This window comes from Mugil cephalus, chromosome 15 (genome assembly GCF_022458985.1).
Source record: "Mugil cephalus isolate CIBA_MC_2020 chromosome 15, CIBA_Mcephalus_1.1, whole genome shotgun sequence".
NCBI classification, from domain to species: Eukaryota; Metazoa; Chordata; class Actinopteri; order Mugiliformes; family Mugilidae; genus Mugil; species Mugil cephalus.
The window spans coordinates 976198-988405 of record NC_061784.1 but is presented as its reverse complement, the minus strand read 5'-3'; the positions used below and the strand labels follow the sequence as shown (position 1 = coordinate 988405).

The following is a 12208-nucleotide window of genomic DNA, read 5'->3' as shown; positions in this document are numbered from 1 at the left end:
AGACTTCAACAAATCATGCTATGTTAGTACTGTCATACAAAAACAAAGAAAATATAAGGCATAAATAGGAACAAGAATGAGTGTTGATTTTATTGAAAATATATTTCTTTACAAATGGTTGCATATAGCTATAAGATGTCATAAAAACACAAAGCTAAGGCTTAAATATAGGAATTATTCTATACAAATATTTCAAATATAAAACTTAATGGTCACAAAGGCTGAAATGGTTAAAGCTACTGTATCTGAAGTAAACCTAGGTCTGATTGTGTGCAACATTCATTTCATTCTGTTGACCTGTCTAGAAAATAACAATTCAACTCCATTTCTTCAGCTTGAGACATGAGACCAGATATACTGTTTATAATCTCTGAAATCAAATAAGCAGTAGCCTCTCTACTTTCATTAACTTGTCAGTACAAATATTAAGAAAACAATACAAATGCCCTCAGGCAGCCGGTTTTATGTCATTTGCTTGGGTATCTTGCAAGATTGTGGCTTCATTTGGTGACATTTTAGAGCGTTTTCCAGATCCCCTGTGTTCAAAAGAGACAATAGAAATATGGATTAATCATTCTCTCTCTCTCTCTCTCTCTCTCTCTCTCTCTCTCTCTCTCTCCCTGTCTCTTTCTCTCTTTCTCTCCTTCTCTCTCGGCAGTATGTTCTTTTTGTTTGGTTAGCCTATATGGGACACCTAGAATTCTGTATTACTAAAAATGATGTTTGGATTTAGGGGAATGCTTCAGTAAAAGTGAAAATAAAAAGCTTTTCGATCTTACCTTTCCTCCACATCTTGTACTGTGTCAGGAAGCGGTGAGCCAAGAGTTTCTGGAAGAAATATGGCCGCCACCCCGCTGAGGATTGGAGCTCCTCCATAGATTAAACCTGGTAGCCAAGGTATGTAGTCCCCCACAAGGAGCACCATAGGGGCTATCATAGCCCCAATACGAGCCATCATTGACACCCATCCCATGCCACTCTGACTGAGAAAGAAAAGGTAAAACTATTGAATGATAAAACCACCCAGAAAAATATCAGAGATTGTGGTGCTGCTCATGAGGTATCTGTGTGCGAACTGTAACAACATTACTGAAAGCATACAGTAGAGATGGCAGGAAAGGTGGACAATAGACACTGAATTAAACTTAAAACCTGATTTTCAGAAACACATGCAGGCACATTTTTATGTTTGTCAGCAATACAGAGCTCCATCAAATGGACACTGCTAAGACAAGAGTCGTGATGTGGCCACTGAGTTTACACAATCCTTCACTGTTTAACTCTTGTGTTATCTGGGTCGACTCATATTGACCCTCAGATAATGTTTTGTTTTTCTCACCTCCTGTTCTCTGAACTTTATTCCCTCTCCATAAACTACAGAGTAATAAAATAAACACCACACATTGTCTTGGCTTTTATTTGAGTAGATTTCATTATTTGTTCTAATAAAGAATAAAACTGTAGGAATAAAGAATATAACAGTAGTATCAGTATTTCCCAGTTTATTTGGCAAAATTAAGAGTGTATATCAGGCTAGCTTCAATCAGATTAACTCCTATTTTATTGGTAAAAACTAAACTGGATAGTTAAAACACAAACTGAAAGGTATACACGCTTGTTGCCAGACAAGACTTACCGGATGATGGTTGGGAACAGTTCTCCAGAGTAAAGGTAGCAGCAATTAAAGGATGCAGCAAGACAACCTTTACCCACTACTGCCAGACAGGTCCGTATTGTTTGTTTATCTGCACAAAAGTGGAACACCATCACTTGACACGTTTCTGCAGTATACTATCACAGGAGTGTGGTGAAAATACACACTGCATGTGCCACACTCAGCCTGAACTTGCATGGATGTTCTCTGACATACCATAAGGTACCAGCACATTGATTAGAATAGTGACTCCAGCGACAATGAGAGCACCACACTGTGATGGTCTGCGTCCAATGAAGCTCATGGATATGGTTACAACCACTTTAGCAGGGATGTCAACTGCTCCAAAAATCACTTGTATTAAGTAGATGTCAACCCCAAACTTTTGCAGATCCATAGAAAGACCATAGTAGGCAAAGCTGGTTGATAACCTAAATATTAAAAAGAAAACATGACAAACAAACAAGTGCCATTGGGGTTTCCGAGAAGTTGCTTAAAATTCTTTTTTTCTACAATAAGACCAGGGTATGTACCAGACAGCACTGAGGCTGAGTGTCATAATCCTCATTCTGGTTGTGCGGAACAGATCCAGGGCAGAGTAGGAGCCCTGCGTACAGGACATCTCTTTCTTCATGGACTCCTGTAGCATCTATATACAAAGGCACAGTAGTGGCATTTGAAAATGCATTTCTACATAATGCAGATAGATACAGACAATGCAAACTTGTTACATTCCCTTACTTGAATGTCAATTTTTTCTCCCTCTTCGTGTCGTTTGTTAAATTTAGCCACACTTTTGAGCGTCTTGACAGCTTGGTCAGATTTATTATTTAGGGCTAACCATCTTGAAGATTCATGAAACCACCTGTAAGAAATATTAGATTAGCTTGAATCAAGTTTAAACTTTAAACTCTGTGATTCTAGATGTGACTGTCTTGTACATCACTTGGCATCTCACCATGAATAAAGGAAAAAGACATAGAAGGGCAAAGACACTGCCAGAGTCAACCACCTCCAGTCCCGAATGAAGTATGCTATGACTGCGAGGATTAGCTGTCCCACTGTGTAACAGTAGCCTGTTATTGTCCCCACCACAGTTCGCACACGAGTGGGGATCCACTCTACAACTTGAAATAAAAGAATCACAGGAGAGATCATATAATATGATTAGCACCCATTTTGACCAGCATTCATTTCAGTCTTTTCACAAATCACATTGACTACTCTTCACCCAGTTAAGTGCCATACTGAGTGAGAAGGTGTTGAGTCCCAAGCCAGACAAAGCCATGCCACAACCAAAGCGGAACAGGCAGAAGAGGGGGAAGGAGGTCGAGAAAGCAGCACAGGTTCCTGACACAGCCATCAGCAGGTTAGAAATGAGCAGGAGTATCCGTCGACCATATCTAGAAGAAAAGAACAAAATAAGTGAAACTTCATCTGAAATAAGTACTGCTGAACAAGTAAATATTACCTGTCTGAAAGGCCACCAAAGACAACGGCTCCCACAAGCACACCTCCCATGTAAATGGTTTGCCCCATTTGCTTCAACGAGCGCATGTCACACACCAAATGCCACTAATAAAAATAATAATAATAATTACACACATGACAAGTGAACATTTTAATGCATGTACTAGGATGAAAACATGCCTAAAATTAAATTAAAAGTCCTACGTCAGATATGATTGTGGAGCTCATCTCAGTCATGTTATAGGACCATCCATCTGTACATCCCTGCAGGTCCAAGCTATCTCCCTCTGCCAGTGAATTGGACGTCCCATTCTTGTCCAGGAGGTGCCACTGTGGAGTAGCATAACGCTGGCACTTGTGTGGTTTCCCTGTTTGGTCTAGAGGTACAGTGATCAGCAATCTTTCCTCTTGGCTCAGCTGGGTCTGAGAGAGATTTGAGTGAGCGCTGCAGTGGTGAGGAGGCACAGCAGCCACAAAGTTCTGCAGCAGGTTGTGACTGGCCATCATCAGGACAGGTATGCAGAGGAGAGTCACATGCATGACCTGGAAGCGTCCTGAACTGCCCACCTGTTCAAGGAGGTCACCAAACGGCATATTTTTTTGCAAGCCAAGTCACAGTGTGACTTACCGTTAATGGCACTGAATTATTTTATTGCTTCCCAGCTTGTTTTAGAACAATGTTATGTGTAAAAACAAGTTTGTTGTTCCAGCACCTGTGACAACATTAAAGAAAAAGTAAAATAAATAAATAAACCAAATGAAAAAAAATGCATCATGTAACTTTCAGTTATTCAAGTGTCAAATAACAGTAAGGTAACAGACTTACCCGTTGAATTAGTCGTCTCTCATTACATTAAATTTGTAAAAAATTTACAAGTGTAGCACCTTCAAATAGCTAACATATGATGGCATCAATGCAAAGTGTCCCAGGAAATTGTTAAAAAGCTCAAAAATCCAAAAGACTGAAAGTCGTCTTGTTCTTGCAACGTGTAAAAATGAGTAATCGGCTCTCAAATTCCAACGGCTTTTCTGAAATTATTTGAAGTGCAGCGTAACCTCTTGAGGATTAGCAGCTCGTTGTCTGAACACTGAGGTAGAATGCTAAGTCCTTGCTGTGCGGGAACAATGCCTTGTTTCAGTATTTCAGTGTGAGCTCTAGCATCAGCATGGGTACTCTGCTCCTTTCCTTCTTTGCACTGAGACACACTCCCTGCCCTTTACTGGTTACTTAATATGAAAGCCAGAATGTGTGTGTGTGTGCATGTGTGTGTGTGTTATCGCACAGCTATGTTTTTGAGTATCAGTTTGAGATTCACACCATCGGAGTGAGGACATTTGTGCTAAGTGAGGACATTTTGGCCAGTCCTCTTTACAAGGCTTAAGACTTGGTTTTATGGTGAAGGTCACAATTAGTACAATTAGGTTAGGGTTAGGATTAGAGTAAGGGGCTAAGTAATACATAATGTCAACAAATGTCCTCACAAAGATAGCCATTCAGATGTGTGTGCACATACACATGTGACATTAACCATATATTATTTGTTCAAAAAGATACCATGGAGGGGGGTTTACTGGAACATATCCACAAAAAAGAAAAACAATAAGTAAGTGTTTCAGATAAATTGCAAAAGATGCTGATAAATATTCAACTACTCAATTGCACTTTAACACCATGACTTCTCCTCCTCCTCTGTCTCTCCTTGTTATAAAACAGAATTTGCCATCAATAAGTGACAGTGTGTTGACTTAACTACTATGCTGCAAGACCACCGTCACATTTGAGTTGCAGTTATGAGTCAATTCCAAAAAGTAAAATAAAAAAAACACCATTCACCTTATTCCTACAGCTTTATTCCATTTATACGCATTTGCATTGTGTGTAACCAAGCTAAAATTGAAGAATTTTCTGCCTTGTTCATGACCTGGTGAGCAGTTATGAGGAATGTGTATACTTGTGTAAGCATCAGCATGAGATGTCAAGCTCAGTGAAGTTGCAGGTGCATCAAAGCATAACAATAATCTTTCCATTTTTTCAGCTGTGAGTCTCTGTTCAGGGGATGATTCCTCCCTCTTATGAGTCTTTTTTTATTTTTTTTTGAAGGCTAAAAGAAATGCAGGTTTGTGACAGAATATATGACATAAGGAGACATACAGCGTCTTATTCATACTCCCTGGGTGTTTTGTGGAATTTATCAAAAGTGGACAGAGATGAAACAGTTAAATCAACCACAGAGTAAAATGAGCTGCATTTTAAATTCAGCTTTAATGTTTTACAGAAGGGCCATTCTAACAGGTAAGATGACACGTTCAATTTGTACATTCAGCACGTTTGAATGACTAACAGGCAAAAAAGAACACAGAGTACATAAAAGATTGTTCAATGTAGTACCCATTCATGTTGTGCTTTGCAAATTGGTGTGGCTATTAAGACTTCTTCTCCAGGTTTATAAAGGGGCTCCAGCTCTATTATAATGTTCGCACTTTGTTAAAGACAATTTACTCTAAGGAAACAAGTGCCACTCCTGAAGTAGTGATTGCGATTGACGCAGAGAAGGCGTTCAATCGTGTTGAATGGAACTATCTATTTGCAGTTTTAGCCAAATTCGGATTTGGTGAAAGTTTTATATCATGGTTACGCCTTCTCTATACACTTCCTAGTGCCAGTATTTCCCATAATAACACCCATTCCAGCTACTTTTTTCTAAATAGAGGTTGCAGACAGGGCTGTCCTCTATCCCCTCTCCTGTTCGCACTTGCAATTGAGCCCTTGTCTATGAGTTTGAGGACCTCTCTTACTTTTAATGGCATCACCAGGTCTCACACAGAGTTGAAATTGTCATTATACGCTGACGATCTGTTACTATATGTCACAGATCCAGTTAGCGCCTGCCCTTCTATTGTTTCTTTTTTTCATAGATTCGGACGGTTTTCGGGGTATAAAGTTAATGTTTCCAAGAGTGAATGTTATCCAATCAATAAACCAGCGATGCAGCTCTCCCAGTCAGACATTCCTTTCAAATTGAGTCCTTCGGGATTCAGGTATCTTGGGGTTGGCATAGCCAGGTCCTTCGAATCTCTTTATTATGAAAATTTTTCTCCCCTTTTAGCCGAGATTAAGACAGACTTTCAAAGATGGGGCTCCCTCCCTCTCTCCTTGATTGGGAGAATAAATACTGTCAAGATGAGTGTCCTGCCAAAATTTCTATTTCTTTTTCAATGCTTGCATATATTTTTGCCAAAACGTTTTTTTAAAACGGTAGATTCGATCATCTGTCATTTTTTGTGAAAATGGCAAAAGACCTAGAGTTAGACAAAAAGTACTTCAAAACTGTAAGTTCGATGGCGGTCTCTCTTTGCCAAATTTTCAATTCTACTACTGGGCCGTGAACATAACTAGAATTATACTCTGGTCTAGGTCAACTAATGTACCCTGGCACTGGTTGGAAGCACAGTCGTGCTCCCCAGTCTCTCTCTCTGCTTTATTGATCGGCCCGGTGGCAGCCAACCCCTCTGGTCTTACCCGTAACCCGGTGGTTAACACCACGCTCAAGATATGGTTTCAGTTTAGGAAACAGTTTAAATTTACTGCCCCCACAGTTTTAACCCCATTGTTAAAAAAACCTGTGTTTAAACCCACATTCATTGATCCCACTTTCTCCCTATGGCATGATAAGGGACTGAAATGTTTTGAGGATTTTTATAAGGTAGGTATTTTTTGTTCTTTCCAGAGACAATGAGTTATCTTTTAGTTTATTACACCAGTAAACCTTCAGCCAGTGACACACCATCCTCTCACTCACTGGTCCTGTTGCTCTGTTAATAGTTGTTAAACAAACTCAACTGAGTGTGAACTTTTGTCAATACACACACAAAAAATCTAGAAAGGTTTTATCTAGTTCAAGATTCAGATATAATACAATAGTTAGCCCAAACATTTTTATTTAAAGATTCCTTTCCACTGTTTCCTCACTGAAGATTTTATTTGAATCAGTATTTTAATAGTATTTTAGAAGAAGTTTTATTTGATGAATTACACGTTCAGAGTGCTTCCTGGACCTCCTGCAGGTGGTGGGCCCACAGGGAGGCGAGTCCATGTAACCGGTTCGGGCTGGGTCCGGCCGGGCCCCATGGACAAAGGCCCGACCACCAGGCGCTTGCCCACGAGGCTAGGTACACTGGCTCTCGTTTCTCATTCAGGGTCTTTGGAACTGTCCTTTGTCTGGCCCTTCGCCTAGGACCATACTGCCTTGGGAGACCCTACCCTACCCGGGGCAAAATGCCCCGGACAGCGTAGCTCCTAGGGTCATTAGGGCACTCAAACTCCTCCACCACGATAAGGTGACAGTTCAAGGAGGAGTAAGTAATTAGTTGTATTATGGGGAAAAGTAATCTTATTATAGTAGCAGTAATGGCGGTACTCAAAGTTAGGCTTGCTGATGCTACTTTAGTCTTAAAAATTTACTTGAACAAAGGCATATGGTAGGTGCAAATACTCAATGTACCTCATAATTGGAATATTTCATTAAATCCTACCAGTTTCACACATTTAATTTGAGCCTTTGTAACTTAGCCTACAGTGAGTTGTCTTAGTTAATTTAAGTGGCTTATTATACATGACTAGTGTCAATCTCAGTCAATCTCAGGATTTTTATAGGGTAGGTATTTTTTGTTCTTTCGCTGACCTAGCTACTGAATTCAATCTTCCACCCTCCCATCTCTTTAGATATTTCCAGGTGAAGAACTGTGCAAAATCCTTATTTACCAACTTCCCCCACCTCCCACCCAAGCAGCCATGGGGTGAACTTTTATTATTTAATCCCTTGCAAAGGTCTTTGATCTCAAAGGTTTACAGTTCTATCCAATCATATGATGAACATTTACCTACCAAGGCAAGGGAGAATTGGGAGCGTGAGTTGGGGTTGGTCTTTGATGAAGACCTCACAGAAACCTCTATTTGTGCCTGCCTGACCTTGATACAGTTTAAAGTTGTATTTAGATGTCATTATTCAAAGACAAAGTTGGCGCAGATTTTCCCAGATATGGTGGATGTCTGTGATAGATGTGGAGACTCATCCTGTAATCTTACACATATGTTTTTCTCTTGCCCAGCTCTGTCGAACTTTTGGCAAATTTACTTCAACACCATGTCTAAATTACTCTCAAGAACAATTTCCATTTCACCTCACATAGGCATTTTTGGTCTTCCGGAAGACTACACTCTATATTCTACTAAAGAATTGGAAGTGATACCTTTTACTTCACTAATTGCTAACCGCCACCTCCTTCTGAATTGGAAATCTACAACAACTCCCTCCAGTACGCAATGGATTAAAGAGGCTATGTCCTTTTTGAAAGTCGATAAAATTATATTATTCAAGATATTCAAGAAGGGGGATTGTGAGCAAATTCTACAACAAGTGGCAACCGTTTATGGAGTTCTTTGTAACAATGTAACGCCCTAGCCCTGATAGCCTTTTTAGCCTATTTATTTATTTTTAATATTATTATTTTTGTAATTCATTTGTCATGTCAGGGTAATCATTCTATATATACTATACCGAAGTACCAAACACTTTATAGTTTATTTAGTTTTATATCTATAACCGTTGTTTGTTTGTTACAAAAAAAAAAAAAAAAAAAAAGAAACAATCCTAAGCTGTATTCAAACATGTTTAATGCTGATGCAAACATGCCATGTAAGTGCCTTTGCTACTTTTGTATGCACTTTAATAAAAAAAACAAACAAAAAAGAAAAAGAGTTCTGCTCCAGCGTGTACAGGCATCCAGTGGACAAAATTCAAGAAAGTCCAAAAGGAAAATGGAATTACTGAGTGTCACTTATTAGGAACTGTATGAAAGATGAAAAAGGACTCTGTGATCTCCTTTAAATCTCTGCATACTTTTTTTCTGGTTTTAATTGAGATTATAATGATGTTTTAGCAGTGTTTTGTTTGTTTCATTGTTTGTTTGTTTGTTTGTTTGTTTGTTTTAATAAAATTGGTCCTCTCTGGCTGCCCATGAAATCTAAGTACGTTACTTGATATAAAGTGAAAAGTGTTGGCCCCCTTCCTGATTTCTTACTTTTTTTACATGTTTGTCACACTTAAATATAAATAATTAAATAATTTAAATATAACACAAATATAGACAAAATGCAGTTTTTAAATGGAATGTGCTATAAAGTGCCCACCCAGTTGAAGGACCCAGTGGTTAGGTTTACAGTGCACAAGGTTACAACAGGGAGGAAGTGGAATCCAAAAGAGGCAGTACAGCAACCACAGACAGCCCTTAGGCATAGGGATATCATAGGTCCTGTACAGCAAGGGCATGGAGGCCTGGGGCTGTGTGCAGGAAAACCTCTGTGGAACAAGGCATCAGTAACAGAAAAGAGAAAGATAGCAGTGGAAAAGATACATAAACAATAGTAAGCAGTAAGATGCACTAAGGTAGGCTAAGAAAGGACAGTGGGTGAACTGTGAGAGTGTAGCAGAGAGCAAGTGGAATTGGAGAGAGCTCTGGAGCATGAAGGTCAGCAGGATTAGATTTATGATAGGGGCTACTTATGACGTGCTGCCATCTCCCCAGAACCTAAATCAGTGTTTAGGGGAGGTAAGGAAGACCAGACCATGGTGGATTAGGCATAACGATCAGGCATAACGCATTACAGCTAAGGGTAGGGGGAGCCTACAGCTAACCTGATTTTGTAGTCTGAAACAGAGAAGGTAGTGTATTTTGTTGAACTCACTGCCCGGTGGTAAGACAGAGCTGAGGAGGCTAATGAGTTCAACAGAACTAAATATGTAAAGATGGGGGGGAACTGAGGAAAGGTTTGTCTCAATTTTGCCAGGTGATCCCCAAGGCTTTTGGGAAAATACTCTGCGGACTGATGAGACAAAGTTGAACTTTTTGGAAGGTGTGTGTTCCGTTACATGTGGAATAAAAGTAATACTGCATTTTTTACAATGTCATAAAATTCTTGTCATAATGTGACCTTTGATATCATCTGATATGCCCAAAACCATGAATGTCAACTTTCCCTATTAGTCTTGATTCCTAACATGTCTGTGTCACAAGACTGAGTTGCAGACAAAAACAGGCAGCCATATCATTTTCAACTGAGTAAGGCCAGTTACTTCTCTTGAGTAAATCTTTTTCCTCATCAATGAATTACTGCACCTCTCTCTAGGAAGAGATGTAAGTCAATCGTCTAGTCACCAATATATAAACTCACATAGACTCTATGTTGCCGGAATGTGCCATATAGATAAAAAATTGATAAATTTCTATCAATTTGTGTGGTTATGTAAAGCTGCCATGTTTGATGTTGATCTGAACTTTAAACGTCTTGACTCCAAGACAAGGCCAGAGACAATGAGTTATCTTTTAGTTTATTACACCAGTAAACCTTCAGCCAGTGACATACCATCCTCTCACTCACTGGTCCTGTTGCTCTGTTAATAGTTGTTAAACAAACTCAACTGAGTGTGAACTTTTGTCAATACACACACAAAAAATCTAGAAAGGTTTTATCTAGTTCAAGATTCAGATATAATACAATAGTTAGCCCAAACATTTTTATTTAAAGATTCCTTTCCACTGTTTCCTCACTGAAGATTTTATTTGAATCAGTATTTTAATAGTATTTTAGAAGAAGTTTTATTTGATGAATTACACGTTCAGAGTGCTTCCTGGACCTCCTGCAGGTGGTGGGCCCACAGGGAGGCGAGTCCATGTAACCGGTTCGGGCTGGGTCCGGCCGGGCCCCATGGACAAAGGCCCGACCACCAGGCGCTTGCCCACGAGGCTAGGTACACTGGCTCTCGTTTCTCATTCAGGGTCTTTGGAACTGTCCTTTGTCTGGCCCTTCGCCTAGGACCATACTGCCTTGGGAGACCCTACCCTACCCGGGGCAAAATGCCCCGGACAGCGTAGCTCCTAGGGTCATTAGAGCACTCAAACTCCTCCACCACGATAAGGTGACAGTTCAAGGAGGAGTAAGTAATTAGTTGTATTATGGGGAAAAGTAATCTTATTATAGTAGCAGTAATGGCGGTACTCAAAGTTAGGCTTGCTGATGCTACTTTAGTCTTAAAAATTTACTTGAACAAAGGCATATGGTAGGTGCAAATACTCAATGTACCTCATAATTGGAATATTTCATTAAATCCTACCAGTTTCACACATTTAATTTGAGCCTTTGTAACTTAGCCTACAGTGAGTTGTCTTAGTTAATTTAAGTGGCTTATTATACATGACTAGTGTCAATCTCAGTCAATCTCAGGATTTTTATAGGGTAGGTATTTTTTGTTCTTTCGCTGACCTAGCTACTGAATTCAATCTTCCACCCTCCCATCTCTTTAGATATTTCCAGGTGAAGAACTGTGCAAAATCCTTATTTACCAACTTCCCCCACCTCCCACCCAAGCAGCCATGGGGTGAACTTTTATTATTTAATCCCTTGCAAAGGTCTTTGATCTCAAAGGTTTACAGTTCTATCCAATCATATGATGAACATTTACCTACCAAGGCAAGGGAGAATTGGGAGCGTGAGTTGGGGTTGGTCTTTGATGAAGACCTCACAGAAACCTCTATTTGTGCCTGCCTGACCTTGATACAGTTTAAAGTTGTATTTAGATGTCATTATTCAAAGACAAAGTTGGCGCAGATTTTCCCAGATATGGTGGATGTCTGTGATAGATGTGGAGACTCATCCTGTAATCTTACACATATGTTTTTCTCTTGCCCAGCTCTGTCGAACTTTTGGCAAATTTACTTCAACACCATGTCTAAATTACTCTCAAGAACAATTTCCATTTCACCTCACATAGGCATTTTTGGTCTTCCGGAAGACTACACTCTATATTCTACTAAAGAATTGGAAGTGATACCTTTTACTTCACTAATTGCTAACCGCCACCTCCTTCTGAATTGGAAATCTACAACAACTCCCTCCAGTACGCAATGGATTAAAGAGGCTATGTCCTTTTTGAAAGTCGATAAAATTATATTATTCAAGATATTCAAGAAGGGGGATTGTGAGCAAATTCTACAACAAGTGGCAACCGTTTATGGAGTTCTTTGTAA

General features: G+C 39.6%; 1 protein-coding gene across 1 annotated transcript; it reads right to left on the bottom strand.

Annotated features, from left to right (window-relative positions):
* Positions 1-65: 65 nt before the first annotated feature.
* slc22a6l (solute carrier family 22 member 6, like) lies at positions 66-4329 on the bottom strand. The gene is made up of 11 exons (XM_047606129.1): positions 3951-4329; positions 3329-3837; positions 3126-3229; positions 2903-3057; positions 2613-2781; positions 2396-2519; positions 2188-2303; positions 1871-2085; positions 1637-1745; positions 780-983; positions 66-536 (listed from the first exon to the last, which is right to left on the bottom strand). The coding sequence occupies exons 2-11, from the start codon at positions 3716-3718 to the stop codon at positions 449-451; spliced, it is 1674 nt and encodes a 557-aa protein (XP_047462085.1). The 5' UTR covers positions 3719-3837; positions 3951-4329; the 3' UTR covers positions 66-448.
* Positions 4330-12208: the final 7879 nt, after the last annotated feature.